Below are 17726 nucleotides of genomic sequence, written 5' to 3' on the forward strand. Positions count from 1 at the left end.
TTTAAAACTAGTTGAGAATATATAAAAGTCATAAATATCAGAGAACACAATATAAAAATGGGCTAGAGATCGCCAGCAACTGAAGATAGATCACCAAAACCATACTCACTCACTAATAGCTTAATACTAAGTAACTATTCTTATATACAGACAGATTAGTTCGAAATTCTCTCATCAAGATAGAGTTATAGTAACAGTCAGATGATTTGTTCTTTCGAATTGTCATTATTATTTATTTATTTATTTTTAATTTTACTTTTTTTTATTTTTTAACTTTTATCATTTATTTTTATTATTATTATTATTATTTTTTTTTTTTTTTTTGGGGGGGGGATTTGTCATCTTATGATGATTATTGTTCATTTGTTCTTTTATTTGGTTGGGGTGGTGTGGGTGGCGGATGGGAGGGGTGTGCTCTGGGTGGAGACGTAATATTCTTTTCAGCTGCAGCTGCAAAACCAGATATGTTTTTTAATTAAAAGTGAACATTAAATAAAGAACATCTTGCAACATCTTGCAACAATGTATTTATTGTCACTGAACCAGCCTGAAGCATCCTTTGGTTCAAATGTGTTTTGGCTTTAGGCGAACGGGAAAGATGTATTGTTGTGTGTGTTTTGCGGTGGGTGCGTTTTGTTTGTTTTGTTTGTTTGTGTTCTTGTTTTTTTTTTTTTTTTTTTTTTTTTTTTTTTTTTTTGGGGGGGGGGGGGGGGCAGTCGAATTTGCAAAAGAATCAATTAGCTTATTAGGTATTTAGCAGTGCACGATGTCACGCCGCCATTGTACTTTATGAATACCTACATCTCACGTGACGAGCGAGACCTCGCGTTAACCCTCCTTCGTGTCAACACACAAAAAGCTGAAAACAGGTCTGTGACCTTAACTCACTGGTGCGTGACGCAACACAATTGAAACGTGTAACTATAAAAGCCACAGGCGACCTGTGTCACTCGCAGTACACTCCACTTCACATCGGCTCATACACTGGCTGTTCACCCGAATCCAGAAAGATGGCGACATTCCTGAACTTCGTACTGGTCATCTGTGTGTCCACATGCGTCCACGGTTTCGACATGAGTGGTCGTATCGACACGGATAAGGTGAGCTCTTGTGTTTGGGCCATAAACGTGTTTTACTTGATTTGTTACCCCATTCGCCGTTTAATGTTAGCGGAGTCCTTTTTCGCGACTTAACAAGTTGAGGAGACGGTGCTCGAACAAATATTATAATTGTCTTGCTTACCTTGCTACACAACAAATGGTGAGGGGCATTTAGAAGTTGAAGTTCCAAGTAAGGATAAGATTTATAAAACCTCTAACGATGTAACTCTGTTATCAGTAGAGGTTCGGTTGTTCTCGGGTAGACCCGTAAAGGAGTTGATCCCCAAGAATGCCCGGATAAACGGGCATTCCAGCTTAAGTATGTCAGTGTAAGCTGGCATTCCGTGAAATTTAACGTTTTATTAACTTGATGGAAACACAATTGTGTTTTGATGATTGTTAAATGTCAGAAGTTTGTTTTAAACATGAAAATTCCATGACGTGAATCGAACCTGCAACCCCGTGTTTCGACACCCTCTGTTTTCCCAGTGAGCTTCTAGGGCAGGTGATGAGATTTTGTTCAGATTATCATGTCATGAATCCATCTAGTCCAGGCTGTTTTTTTCTCTCGCACGCTTTGAGCGAATTAATTCCTTTTATACCGCGATACACTATTGTTTCACTATAAGGCATGTCGATGTTTTCTTATTTTCCTGGTATTTCTTGCATTTAGACGGTGCATATAAGTAGGATATAAACTGCCCCCCTCTCGGTCTTGAGAAAATGTCCGTGGCATGTCTCGTCCTACTGTTTACAAAGGACCCGTGAAGATCCAGTTCAAATAGTTCTTCAACAACCAATGCTTGTCATAAGGGACGACTAACGGGATCGGGTTGTCAGTCACACTGACTTGGTTGATACACATCGTATCTCAATTGCGCAGACGAAGAGGCGAATATGGGATCGGGTGGTCATGCTCGCTAACTTGGTTCATCCATGTCAACGATCCCAATTGCGTGGATCGGTGCTCAATATATCAGTCACTGGATTGTCGATTATTTACAGACCGCTGTCCTATAGCTGGAATATTGCTGAGTGCGACATTAAACAACAAACACACACATTTAAATCCGACCCGACGCTTTCATCAACATCTATCTGAGGCCTCTAGAAAACGATACTTTATAAACTCCAGTGTGTTCGTGTTGCTCTTACACATGTTTGGTTACGTTTACGACATCTATGTACCTCTTAAACCGCTTATAGCAATATGCGTGTCATAAGAGTTCTGAGTCGGGTATTGTAACGCCTTGAGTTTGGAGTTTCCTAAACACTACCTTACTTGTCCATGAATTACAGGCTACAACAAGAATGTACATTAGCATCTCGCTTAACCTAAAATAACGCACCTTCGGATCCGTCTCGTTGAAATATGACTCAGAATAACAACACTCCTTGCACGCAGCACATGACGCGCAGAAACAACTGGTCAGCATACATATTTATTGAAACAAGCCTCGTTAGATTTGAAAATGCTTAAAGGTGCGGGATGAAATGCGTTGCACAGTTAGTTTCAAGTACGTATGATTAGGTTAGACATTGAAAACACTTTGATCAGACTCAAGACCTGTGAAGATCCGGGGTAGAATAGGTCTTCAGCAACCCATGCTTGCAGTAAAAGGCGACTAACGGGATCGGGTGGTCAGGCTCGCTGACTTGGTTGATGCATGCCATCGATCCCAATTGCGTGGATCGATGCCCAAGATGTCAATCACTGGATTCAGACTCGATTATTTACAGACCGCCGTCATATAGCTGGAATGTTGCTGAGTGCGGCGAAAGAACCATCCAACCAAACTTAATCCATTCAACAAAAAGTGTTATTCGGGTTTGCATTGTTAGCCTCGTTGAACGAAGACACACATAGTTAGGTGTCGGGGCCGTAGGGTTGTGGCCGGCGGTTACAGCAGGAGTGGGTTCTCGAGTGCGACAACACGCCTTGACCTTGAAGACAATGCTCACTTGGGCATGACGAGATAGGCTCGCGGACATATTCTTTTCAAGCAGGGAGTGTTTGTGAGGCCGAGGCGAGCTGATATCCAGTCGTACACGTACAGGATGACAATGTCTGCAGTGTAGCCTGACGGAACATTTCTAAAACACCAACCGCCGTGGTGTGGATGGGGTTTTGCTAAATGGAGCATTCACTCATTCACTCACTCTAAAATGCACGTCTACAAAACATGTCATAACATGTTGATCCACATTCGATATACTGCACAGCCACAGCAGGAGAACCAAGTTGTTATTAATATATAGAGACGTTATCGTATCCCAATTGCGTGGATCGGTGTTATGAAGTCAATCACTAGATTGTCCTGTTTAGACTCGATTATTTACAGACCGCCGTCAAATAGATGGAATATTGTCGTGTGCGGCGTTAAACAACAAACAAACAAACAAACAAAGCTTCTTTCAGCGCTGATGAGCTCCTGAGAGGGAGAGATAGAGAGAGAGAGCGAGAGAGTATTTAAAGCCGCTCTTTGGTCCTCTCTTCTTATTAGTGTTAAAACAAGAATACTGGTTTCAAGTCATGTCTGATTCCCTGAAGATTATTACATCATCTGACAGTTACGTCTTCATCTTCGCTCGACTCAAATACGAATTCGTTCCGGTTACCTGTCTTGGAGTAGGGATTGACTTGGTGATGGACGCCACTTGAGCAATAGGTTAGGTGAGGTGAAATGGGGTTAATGTCACGTACAAGATTATTGCACTTATATAGCGACGTTTATGTGTACCCGTTTATACCAGGCCGGACATATGCTATGCAACAGTTTAACATGGATAGCCCACTGAGACACAATACTGACTCTGAGCCAACCAGACCTTGTTTTTTATATCCCCTTTTTCGAGAGTGAGGCAGGGTAACAACAAGTACCATCTTCTAATTTGTAACGTCTGTTTGTATGACACGGGCGGGGACGGACCCCCACCCTACCGGGCAGACGCTCTGTTCACTGGACCGCATGGACAAGATGAAAGTCTAGCTCTATGCGACCTATTTCTCCATACAGCATTTTGCTGCGGTAAAAAGTTGACCCATTTCCGTGAAGCGGACGCAGATATTTGAATTTGACATAAAAAGGCAACATTCATAGGTAAAATCATAAACCTCGTCAATAACTTCTACTTTTATTTAAACTAGTAACCCTGTTTGGATTACGGGTCAGAGTAGATCTTCGGTTATTTTCGTTATTGACACTGAAGACGTGCAACGCTGATCATGCTGGCAACCAATGTGCCAAGCTCAAGATTATTTACAGGGCGCCCTGATTGAGCTTGAATAGCGCCGACTGCGACATAAAGCAAAATTCATTCGCTCTTCTGTCACCACCACAGTACAGCACCATGACAACATCTGTACTACATTTCTAAAATTACTACATCTACTGAAACGAAATCTGAGTTGCTGAAACGCGGAGTACCATATGCCCCTTGATGATGACGACCCTTTGCTAGCACCTTGGCCATGTGCTCGTGTGTTTCCTGTGAATGTCACCGTGAGGATATTCTTGGTTAGAAAAGTGAGTGAGTTAAAATTTTACATCGCATCGGCAATATTGCAGCCATATCGCGATGAGAACAAGGTAGTTACTATACTCAAAGAAAGAAGTAAAGCACACCCCTATTTCTGAACCATGACAAATATTGGGACCAAGCAATAATGAAATATATAAGGGTTTTCTTAACTTTTTTTCTTTGTGTATATAATTAAAGACCTGTCGACGAATGGCAGTAAGGTGAATATCACAGTTTAGATATAAAACAAACCTAAGCAATAATAAATAATTTTTCAGAAGATTAGTTCCTATAAATTAAAGCCAGGCTAGAGACCACCAGCAACCAAAGCTAGACCATCTAACTGGGAATCATGGGGACTTACAGTACTTTTGCTTTCTGCATGATTCCCGGGAAGACTTATGCCTTTACTTTGGTCACCTGTGGTTGTGTGTAATGCTAACCAATATTACAAAATACTAGTTGATATTATTCACTTCAATATAGATGGACTCACGTGCCACTGTCATGGGGACAATAATTTTACACTACTTTAACGCCTTCAGTGGCACAGCCTTCAATAGTCTCAGTTGTTAATAACACCACACTATTTTAAAACAATTCAAAATTCAAAATTTATCAAATAATTATATTTATTTTAAAAAATCGAGAATTAAGCGAGTGTTAGAAAAGTGGTTCGTAGCATCTGATCGGCTGGTCTAGCTCGGTGACATGGTGGGCTGCATGTCATCGAACCCCAATAACGTGGGGACCTCCCCCTAGGTCTAGTGGTAGTGCGTCCGACGGGCCGGGAAGATCCGGGGTTCGATCTTCGGCCGCGTCATACCAAAAGTCGTTAAAAGATGGTACCTGTTGTTACCCTGTCTAGCGCTCGGCATTATGAGGCTTAAACAAGGACTGGTCGGCTCGGGGTCAGTATACTGTGTCTGACTGGGGTATTCATGTTAAACTGCGGCATGGTATCTCAGTGGGCCAGCACTATTAATCGGCATCAGTCCGGACTAGTACAAGCAGCCACACACACACATGCATGCACGTCGCTATATAAGCGCAATAAGCTTGGACGCAACGTTAAACCCAATTTCACCTCAACAACAGCATTGACTTTGCTCGTGAATTATCTTTTTTTTTGTCGATTTATCTGGTCGAGCCTCGACTAGCTGCAGACCTCCCTGATAGAGTTGGGTGCGACCAGACCCATGAAGATGTGGGGTAGAATAGGTCTTCAGCAACCCATGCTTGTCGTAAGAGGCGACTAACGGGATCGGGTGGTCAGGCTCGCTGACTTTGGTGATGCATGTCATCGTATCCCAATTACGTGGATCGATGCTCATGGTATTAGCTGGAATATTCTTGAGTGCGGCGTTAAACAACAAACCACCAACTAAACCAACCTTCGGCACATTCAGCGTTCTTCAACATCGGAGTTGAATCTGACTCGCTTTGTTGTTTGTTGCGTGTTTAACTCTGTACTCAGCTAAACGACGGCTGCCTGTACATAAGGGTCAAGACTCGATTATTTACAGACCACCGTCATATAGCTGGAATATTGCTGAGTGCGGCATAAAACAACAAACAAACCAGACACGTATTTGTGATCGATGACATGCATCAACCAAGTCAGCGAGCCTGACCACCCGATCCCGTTTGTCGCCTTTTACGACAAGCATGGGTTGCTGAAGACATATTCTACCCCGGAATCTTCACGCGTCCTCTGTCTAGGAGGTTATACTCTGTCTAGGAGGTTGACATAGCGTAAAAATATTGTGGCCTGTGTGACACGTAATTCCTATCATGATCGAATTAACTATAATCAACCAGTGTTTTAAGCGAACTCATTGCTGAGTATATTTGAATACTGGCGAGAGTGATGACGTAAATCCTGCTGGGATATCGCGCAAGAAACACAGTAAGTTCCCATGATCCCCAGCGAGATGGCCTAGCTTTGGTTACTGATGGCCTATAGCCCGTGTTTCAAAGTGTGAGAATGGTATTATGGCCAAACATGTTTGAAAAAATCTTTAAATATAAGCTTGCATTTATGACTCACTTGTGAATACATCAGTTTGGTCTCGTCGCTATATGGTTGAAATAATGCCGATGCGATGAATCACTCGCTCACTTACTCCATTTGGATACTATGACATGCAATCAACCGAGTCACCCAACCTGAACACCTGATTTCAGTCTCCCCTGAGTAAGTCGGCTATAACTTACGGGTAATACATACCCTGGTTGGGTGGTTAAAGGACAGACCGGGGGATGGGGGGTGATTTTTTAAACAGAAAACATAAATTGTCCCCAGAATGCTTAAAAATAAATTATGCGTCAGATTGAAGGCGTCTGACACAAAAATTACATTGCTCCATGGTGTTTTACATTTTTTTATTTAGGCTCATAGTTTGAATTATTTTTTGGTTATCTGGTTATGGATATGTAACTGTATCTTGTGTTCCTGACGCATTGGGTCGTCACGCTGTACTTCTGGGATCGGGGGCACGGGTGGCCCAGTTGTCTAAGGCGCCGCGATTCGCTGTGCAGAGTTGCATCCCTTGGGCACGCCAGGAACCTATGATTGTGGGTTCGCATCCCGGTTCGCCCCGATTATGTTTCTAGGTTTGTGGGCACCATACCCGTGCTCGTGGGTTTCACCGAAGTGATCATTAAGCGGACACGCCGCGATATAACTGGAATACTGTTAAAAGCGTCTTTAAACACAACTCACTCACTCACTAACTCCTGGGATCAATGGATACGATTGCTTAAGCCAATGGCCCGGTCCTGATATGACAGTGGTGTCTTTCAGGCGGTCAGGTATTGCACAAACGGTCTATGACTAATTGTGGGATGTTTCTTATCAATCATGTAAAATGGGATACAAGAAGTAAACGACCGTCCTCTCCGTTGCCCGCCCGCAATCTCATTAAAAATCCGATCATAGCGCTCGCCACCAGTACACATAAACTTAGCAGTCAGATTTCATATTTTGGAGCGAGAACTGCGTCAAAAGTAGTTTTCATAGCGTAGATATGAATGAAAATTGCCAGTTTGAAACCCGTGAAGATCCGAGGTAGAATAGGTCTTCAGCAACCCATGCTTGCCGTAAAAGGCGACTAACGGGATCGGATGGTCAGGCTCGCTGACTTGGTTGATGCATGTCCTCGATCCCAATTGCGTGGATCGATGCTCATGATATCAATCACTGGATTGTCTGGTCCAGACTCGATTATTTACAGACCGCCGTCATATAGCTGAAATATTGCTGAGTGCGGCGTTAAACAACCAACCAATTTTGAAACCAGACATTAAGGTCGTGAAAGCTGCTTTCCGATTGGCTAATGTCGAATGTCTGTTAGTGATGTCATGGGTTCGCGTAAGGTCGTTCTGACGTGGTCTGTGATAGGTTGTTGTCCTCAGATCTTTGTGAAGCGGAAGCGAGGACCAAAAATCTGATCTAATGAGAACAGCAAGTCCGCAATTCTTAGGCTCATGTCCCAAGTGTGCTGTTCCACAAACTGTCTCATATTTCACACCCTCCCGACTGGCTAAAGTGTATTTTTCTTTTCAGAATATCTTCGTCATGTCGACACCTTACTATGGCTTGTACGGAATACATACATTCACCTACGAAATCTCCTTCCCCGAGGTAAGTCTTGTATGCTGTCTTTCTGACAACCGACGACTGCAGTGTACTCGGCTGTGAGTGTAGGAAATGGGGCAACTTGTGCCCCCAACAGCAAGTACACTCCGGCGCACTGTTGACTTAGCATAACACCACTGCCACATGCTTGCCGTAAAAGGCGACTATGCTTGTCGTAAAAGGCGACTAACGGGATCGGGTGGTCAGGCTCGCTGACTTGGTTGATGCATGTCATCGATCCCAATTTTCGTGGATCGATGTTCATGATGTAAATCCCTGGATTGTCTGGTCCAGACTCGATTATTTACAGACCGCCGTCATATAGCTGGAATATTGCTGAGTTCGGCGTAAAACAACAAACCAAACCAAACCAAAACTGCCACAGGCCAATTTGCATATGACGTGACCGGAGTTTTCTCTTGTTTGGAAACAAGCGCGCTTATTCTGAAAATAGAACAGACTGGCCTTATGCAAGCCTTTCGGTGCGCTTAACATATTGTTTCGCGTAATTATACAGATATACTACTACAACTGCGACAGTGAGGTGCATGACAATATATCTGTCTGTATCAAAGTGACCGTATAGCCAGCTCTCGGTTGGGCTTCGACGACAGCACGTGGAGCCGGGCAACCAATGTAAACAAAGGATAACTACGCAAATGGAAGTCGATTTTCACATTTTGGGATACTTTCTTAATAAACCGTAACCATTCTTTCGCATTTGTTTATCCAAATGTGTAGACTTGTCAAACATGAAACGGATGAAAAGCATATGCAATATCTTGAATGGACTGTGAAAGATGTGACGAATCATCACATGGCGCTGGCCTGTGGCAGAGGTACTATGCTGGCTGCCGACCACAAGGAACTCTGGGTAGGAGAGTGTCCCAACATTAAACACGATGTCGGATGCACATTTATTGCGAGTTAACGTTTCAAATGTGTTTAATTTTCGTTAGTCTTATATAAACTCAGCTACGTATTTTGATACAATATATATTCCAAATATACTCGTACACAACAACGTTTAGAAAACAAGTACCAACATGTTGATGTAAACTGATATAAATTGCCCATGTTCCGCACCAGGTCTGAATGGGTATACTGATTAACGTAGATAACCGAAAAACTCTATCGTAAACGTGAGATGGGTCACAGTAGTAATGCGAACGGCCGCTTTTTTCACATAAGATTACTTCCCATTTCTTACCTGACAAGCCATGTATTACTGTCCTTGGCATGCTGGGATGTTTTCGTCACGTGACGGTCTTGTGGTCACATGTCGTTCCTGCTTGAAATGGGTACGGATTCCGGTTTAGAATTGGTCTTTAGCAACCCATGTTTGTCGTTTAACGGGATCGGGTGGTCGGGCTCGCTGACTTGGTTGATGCATGTCATCGATCCCAGTTGCTTGGATCGATGCTCATGGTATTAATCACTGGATTGTCTGGTCCAGACTAAATTATTTACAGACCGCCGCCATATAGCTGGAATATTGCTGAGTGTGGCGTTAAACCAACCAACCAACCAACCTACCAGCTACAGTGGTGAAGCTTCCAAAATAGGCCTAGGATGGACATCCAGGGTGATATATGATCCTCACACAACCGCTGGTCTTGATGCAATGTGAGATGACAGAGGCGCCCTTGCCCCCATACAGTCCATATATCTTCCAGAAGGTTCTAGATTAATTACACGTGACTCCGAAAAGCATCTAAATACAGTAGTATGTAAATACAGTATGTAAATACAGCATCTCAGCAGAATGAAATACAATTACAACAATTTAACAATACATTACACTGCCACATAACGATGTACACTATTGTGACGTTTCAGATGTACGGACCAGTGAATCTGTTGGCGTTCCCAAAGAAGGAAATGAGCATGACAATGAATTCCAATAAAGTAAGTTTGATTGTTATAGTGAGTGAGCTGGTCGAGTGCCAAGGTTTAACGCCGTATTTCACCTACATCATGGCGTGATATCTTCGTATTGAAGGAGAAGTGCCTGCAGTGATGCATGATGGCGGTCTCCATGAAACCGTTACCGGTTTTCGTTTCAGATGCGAAATCTTGTTTCAATTAGCTTTCGATGCAATGCAGTATAAATAGCCAGGTGACATATGAGTTATGACCTACAACGTCACGATATGGCTGCAATATTGCCGATGTGACGTTAAATATTAACTCACTCACTCACTCACTATGACCTGCATAGGGGAAGCTTATGGGCTGGCATCATTATCCCGGGGTGGGGGCGGATTCTGGGTCAGTGTAATATGTTTTATGACCCTTCCGCAGAGACTGTCACAGAGATTGGTGACCCTCCCCTGATTCACTCTGACCTCTCCCTCAAATAATAAATGACCGGTCCCTAATTGCCGCATCTTCTCTTATGCTGGTTTTCTCTGGTTTTCCCGCAGAGCTGCGCCGCCGCTAACTTCCACTGGCACCGCACCCTCCACTCATCCGAGCCGAGCTGTCAACACAACGGCGACGACATTTATGGCCGTATGATTAAATGCAACGGTCGCTTCGATCTTACTGACTACAGCGGCGAAGAATTTTACTTCGCCATCTCCAACTGCAACGGCGGGGTAAGTCCTGTTTTGTTTCTTTGATCCGTTACACCGCCGTTTGTGTTTGTTTGTTTGTTGTTTTACGCCGTACTCGACAATATTACAGCCAAATGACGGCGGTCTGCCAATAATCGAGTCTGGACCAGACAATCCAGCGATTGACATCATGAGCATCGATCCACGCAATTGGGATACAATTGACATGCATCAATCAAGTCAGCGAGCCTGACCACCCGATTCCGTTAGTCGCCTCTAACGACAAGCATAGTTGCCTTTTACCGCAAGCATGGGTTGCTGAAGACCTATTCTACCCCGGATCTTCACGGGTCTATTTCGTGAAGACGTGCAAGAAAGCAACAGTAAAAGGATAGCACTAACACTCCATTAATTATTACCAACAAACTGGAAGTGTTTTATAAGGGTGAGATTATTTGTGTTATAAAGTGTAATACACAATATACTATCGTTGACAATGATGTTTTATGTTGCAGGGTATCAAGGCGACTCACTACTTCCTGATGGACGGAATGGAGGTCAGAGCATCAGCATCCTCCCCAGCCTCCGCCTCCAGCACCAACTACATGCTGGCTTTCATTGCTGCCGCAACAGCTCTCCTCCGAAAGTAGATTACGAGCATTCGTAGGATAGTGGACGAACCATGCTCTGTTTTTTTAAATGCTCCCAAGACTCCCTGTTTTTGATTTGCTTTGTGTAAGGCATACGCTTACACCTAAATAAATTTAGAATGTATATCAACCCGTTTTTTTACCTTGTACAGTTTGATATTTTATATGAAAGTACTTTTTAATAAAATACTTAGTTTCACTAAGTCGTGTTTGAAGTATGTTACAGTTCTTCTGTTCATGGCGTTCTGCTCGGGGGCAACGTGTGTAACGTTCTTCTTTGGGTATTGTCTTACCTTTCACGTGAATGTCGAATTACTTTTCTATTATTTTCAAAGCACTCGGGTAACATGGTAGGTGCATGTCTTGTGTTCCCCGCTCCAGTTGCCGGACTGTCATTACATCTATAACATGCCAACCGCAATTTGTAACGCGAATTTATGAATTGGATGTAAGCCGCCATTATTGCACTTATATGAGGTGAGTGAGTGAGTTAAAATTTAACGTCGCATTGGCATTATTTCAGCCATATTGAGACGAGACCAAGTTAATTTCTTCACATTTGAAACATTTGTACTAAAGTTATATTTAAAAACAATTCATGAAACATACTTGAGCATATTTTGCGTTAAATTAAACGTCTTGGCAAGATTGTTTTGACTTTGCCAATCCGAGCACAAGCTCCGAATTATATGCAAAACACCTCAGCAAGAAGAGGAGCACAAATGGTGCCCATGGGGATACCTCCTTCTTGGCTAAAATGACTAAACAGATGTTATGAATGAGGTCCAACATTTCATATAATGTTTTCTCAGTGAACTTCAGATGACACTTGCTTTCATTTCTGACAAATTGTCCTGAACCTGACGTCAATTACACGTACTTCAATTTGACACTGTCCTGAACAAATCTTATGAATTCCATCAGAAAATATATAGTCTTTATAAGAGTTGGCAGTGCAGTAATTGTAACAGGCATTTAAAACTTCACATACACGCACCTGCTGCTGTTCAGATAACTTCTTTGTTGGTGTTTACATCGCCACGGCAACATCACAATGCGACTTTGTTTTCACTATCAATCTACTGTCAGTCACAATCAACGCAATCTTCTCAAGAATGCATGCCAATCTACCCCGATACTTTTAATACATATTCTATTGACTTTGTTAGGCGTAAACAGTTTCTTCAATTTAGAGTATTGTTATAAACGCATGTCAGTTGGTGGAATAACATTTTGTTCGACATTAAACAGGCAATGGTAAATCAAAATCATCCATATTGTTGTACTGTTTGGTACAGAGGCTGCCGTCATTTTTGACTAATGTGCACAGAACCAGGTAAACATTGAATGTGTAACTTCAGTGTTTTCTCTTGTGGACAGATGAGGACACGTTTCTCTCGCTTTTGTATAAAACACTAAACCCTGAACAGTGATTCTTATCTCCCACAAATCTTTTTGTGTTTTTGGAAGAGAATCCTGCAGTTGAACCATAATGTAGCATCTTATCAGCAGACCTTGCGTGTACATAACATCTCCACTGCTGTATTACCACATCTGATATCTACTCTACTGTATAAACATTGCCTCCTCCCTGTATATATACTTGTCAACCACACTCTGTATACCACTTGCTTGATAACGGTGTAAGATTGGTTTGGTTGGTTGGTTTGTTGTTTAACGCCACACTCAGCAATATTCGACCTATGTATATGACGGCGGTCTGTAAATAATCGAGTCTGGACCACACAATCCAGTGGTTGATATCATGAGCATCGATCCACGCCTTTTACGACAAGCATAGTACCCTATTATGGCAAGCATTGGTTGCTGAAGACCTATTCTACCCCGGAATCTTCACATGTTGAGTGCGGCGTAAAACAACAAACCAAACCTAAGCATATAAATATAAATCTGCGATAGCCTACCTGTTTGACTGTCCTTTGTTGATAAGTTTTATATAGTCAAAATGTATTCATGTATAGCCGACGTCACTAACAATTTTATCTCACTCACTCACTCACTGGAGCCACGTTGATTTCTTCTATGTTGGTAAAAACAGCACATTTGGTAAAATATTCACTTTGGAACTCACATGTGTTCCATATTAGAAAAATGACGGACACATTTATATACCGAATAGGTGGGTTTTGAACTACAAGTTAAAACCATGTTCATATGGCTTGCAGCAATAGTGAGTGAGTTGGGTTTGCGCGGCTGTTGCAGTATTCCAGCAATGTCACAGTGTGGGATACCAGAAATGGGCTACACATAATAACATAACATAATGTAGTGTATGTGTGTTTGTTGTTTAACGCCGCAGTCAGCAATATTCCAGCTTTATGACGGCGGTCTACGGGATCGGGCGGTCAGGCTCGCTGACTTGGTTGATGCATGTCATCGTATCTGGATTGTCTGGTCCAGACTCGATTATTTACAGACCGCCGTCATATAGCTGGAATATTGCTGAGTGCGGCGTTAAACAATAAACAACTAGTCATAGATGAAAAACACCATGCTACATGTACCTTATCGGGAAAACCATGTGTACGTTTTTATTTAGGCTTGTTGTTAAACGGACGACTATTTATGTACTGACATATTTGATTCAGGTGAGCTAACACGAGTAACATCGAAAATTGTAAATCATGACATTAAAGACCAAGAAAATATGTATAATCATTAATTCCATAGTTGATCCGGGTAGAGAATAGGTCTCAAGGAACCCATTTTTACCGTAAGACCGGGTCGTCAGGCTCGCTGACTTTTATGATGTCATAGTATCCGCATTGCATGGATCGATGCTCATGATGTAAATCTCTGTATTGTCTGGTCCAGTCTCTATTTTGGAACAGACCGCCGTCATTTACGTTATAACGATTCAAGACCCGTGAAGAACCGGGGTAGAATAGGTCTTCAGCAACCCATGCTTGCCGTAAAAGGCGAATATGCTTGTCGTAAGAGGTGACTGACGGGATCGGGTGGTCAGGCTCGCCGACTTGGTTGTAGCATGTCATCGTATCCCAACTGAGTGAATCGATGCTCATGATGTCAATTACTAGCTTGTCTGGTCCAAATTCTTTATTTACAGACCGCCGTCATATAGCTTGAATAGGGCTGAGGGCGGCGTTAACCAACGAACAAACCGAGAACTGTCTAAATCCCCTTGCGAGTACGGAAGCGTAGTAGGGCAACGATGAACATGTGTTTTGTCTAAGTATCTCCGACGTAGGACTTATTATCTCCTACGTAGGACTTAGTAAGGACTAGAATAACTATCTCCAACGTAGGACTTAGTATCTCCTACGTACGTCTTAGTATGGACTAGAATAACTATCTCCCACGTACGACTTCTAAGTATCTCCTATGCAGTACTTACTATCTCTTTCGTTGGACTTAGTATGGCCTAGAATCACTAAGAAGTCCTACGTAGGAGATACTTAGTCCTACGTAGGAGATAAGAAGTCCTGCGTAGGAGATATTAAGTCCTACGTAGGAGATAAGAAGTCCTACGTAGTAGATACTAAGTCCTACGTAGGAGATAAGAAGTCCTACGTAGGAGATACTAAGTCATACGTAGGAGATAAGAAGTCCTACGTAGTAGATACTAAGTCCTACGTAGGAGATACTTAGACATACTTACTACGCTTCCGTATACGAGTGTATATAACAACGACTGTTATTGTGAAGTACCTTGGTTGTATAAAAAGCCTATACCTATAGCCCTCCAGTGAGCCATCCTCACAAAGCTAGAAAATTGCTGAGTGCGGAGTTGAACAACAAACAAACAAACATTCACTCGCTCGCCCACTTTCGCAGATGCACACATCGCTTCCCATGGACAAGTAACGGAATACATCTCTCGCATGCTGCGGAAGGTGTGCATTTCTCTTTATGTTCAGTTTAATGATGCTGCAATTGATTTTCCATGCCGTGTTCACTGCCTGTGCATTTAAACGCAAGCTTTGTTTAGTGCCCTCTGTACATAATAGGTTGTATTGGAGTGATATGACATAGAAATGTAACCAATTCAGTTTTCGATAGTTAACAAGATTCGGTGAGCTGACAAGGAGTTTCTGCTGAGCAATTCACATGGCTCTTGCGATTTTGTATTCATGACAGCTTGTAAAGGGGGCGTGGCTTACGTCTATTAATTGAGGACTGTCAGGCTAATGGACATATTTCCGTCTGGCTATGAACCTTATTAGTCTTGTGTATTGTATTTTGCCCAACAAGTAGTGAGTTGTTCAACGTTCGCTTGTACCTTTTCCTGTCCCCACAAAACAGGAAAATGCATTTAAGTCTGTTGACCGTTGTCCTAGTTCTGACCTGTGGAGGATTAGGCTGTTATGGTACTTGTTTCAACGCGTCTTCTGTTGTGGAGGAAGATGCGCATATGGGGCTTAACGTATTTAGGAAAGTAAGGTCATCGTCTCTCTATTCCTGTGCATCAGAATGTCTGATGTCTTCAGTCTGCATGTCCTTCAACTTTGAAACCAGGATCCACATCTGTGAACTCAACAGCAACAGCAGTGACCAGGTGGCCGTCACAACGCGGCCAGGTTTTCTCTTCAGTGACATCGACCACTGGCCAAAGGTATTTGCAATATTTCAGATATTCATGTTCAGAGATTCAATATCAAATAGGTATCAGTATCATATAGTTTCAGCTTGTCGTCTGATAACAGATATATCAACCCGAATTAATAAAAGTGTAAGTATCATAGGCTTGCCGAGGGGTTTAAGTTTTAAGATATATCTGATATCAAAATATAGGAGGGTGAGAGACGAGTGTTGATATATGTGATATCAAAAGATAGGAGGGTGAGAGACGAGTGTTGATATATGTGACATCAAAAGATAGGAGGGTGAGAGACGAGTGTTGATATATGTGACATCAAAAGATAGGAGGGTGAGAGACGAGTGTTGATATATGTGATATCAAAAGATAGGAGGGTGAGAGACGAGTGTTGATATATGTGATATCAAAAGATAGGAGGGTGAGAGACGAGTGTTGATATATGTGACATCAAAAGATAGGAGGGTGAGAGACGAGTGTTGATATATGTGACATCAAAAGATAGGAGGGTGAGAGACGAGTGTTGATATATGTGACATCAAAAGATAGGAGGGTGAGAGACGAGTGTTGATATATGTGACATCAAAAGATAGGAGGGTGAGAGGCGAGTGTTGATATATGTGACATCAAAAGATAGGAGGGTGAGAGACGAGTGTTGATATATGTGATATCAAAAGATAGGAGGGTGAGAGACGAGTGTTGATATATGTGACATCAAAAGACAGGAGGGTGAGAGACGAGTGTTGATATATGTGATATCAAAAGATAGGAGGGTGAGAGACGAGTGTTGATATATGTGACATCAAAAGATAGGAGGGTGAGAGACGAGTGTTGATATATGTGACATCAAAAGATAGGAGGGTGAGAGGCGAGTGTTGATATATGTGACATCAAAAGATAGGAGGGTGAGAGACGAGTGTTGATATATGTGATATCAAAAGATAGGAGGGTGAGAGACGAGTGTTGATATATGTGACATCAAAAGACAGGAGGGTGAGAGACGAGTGTTGATATATGTGATATCAAAAGATAGGAGGGTGAGAGACGAGTGTTGATATATGTGATATCAAAAGATAGGAGGGTGAGAGACGAGTGTTGATATATGTGATATCAAAAGATAGGAGGGTGAGAGACGAGTGTTGATATATGTGACATCAAAAGATAGGAGGGTGAGAGACGAGTGTTGATATATGTGATATCAAAAGACAGGAGGGTGAGATTCTCTTCATCATCCAACGTCAATATTCCCATTATCTCCGTTTTTAAACAGTAATAACCCCTGTCTTGAGTGTACAATGTTCAGCTAATAGCTTCATCGGCAGAGTGTAGTGCAGACGATGACGCCACTATGGCCTGAAAAGCATTGTAATGTAATTTATCATATCACTTTATCTTACCCAATCCAATCTCCTGTAGAAGCCATTTTTGTATGATTTTGTATATTCCAGCTATATGACGGCGGTCTGTAAAATAATCGAGTCTTGACCAGACAATCCAGTGATTGAGATCATGAACATCTATCCACGCAATTGGGATACGATGACATGCTTCAACCATTAGTCATCGAGCCTGACCACCCGATCCCGTGAGTCACCTCTTACGACAAGCATAGTCGCTTTTAACGGCAAGCATGGGTTGATGAAGACCTATTCTACCCCGGATTTTCACGGTCCACATTCA

The 17726-nt window shown here is 42.4% G+C and overlaps 1 protein-coding gene across 1 annotated transcript; it reads left to right on the top strand.

The window, feature by feature from the left end:
• The first annotated feature begins 923 nt into the window (after positions 1–923).
• Positions 924–11685, top strand: LOC124149708. The gene is made up of 5 exons (XM_046521447.2): positions 924–1100; positions 8191–8268; positions 10102–10170; positions 10689–10862; positions 11336–11685. Exons 1-5 carry the CDS (start codon positions 1011–1013, stop codon positions 11468–11470), a joined length of 546 nt encoding a protein of 181 aa, XP_046377403.2. The 5' UTR covers positions 924–1010; the 3' UTR covers positions 11471–11685.
• Positions 11686–17726: the final 6041 nt, after the last annotated feature.

This window comes from Haliotis rufescens, unplaced genomic scaffold (assembly GCF_023055435.1).
Source record: "Haliotis rufescens isolate VD_foot unplaced genomic scaffold, xgHalRufe1.0.p SCAF_18, whole genome shotgun sequence".
Classification (NCBI taxonomy): domain Eukaryota; kingdom Metazoa; phylum Mollusca; class Gastropoda; order Lepetellida; family Haliotidae; genus Haliotis; species Haliotis rufescens.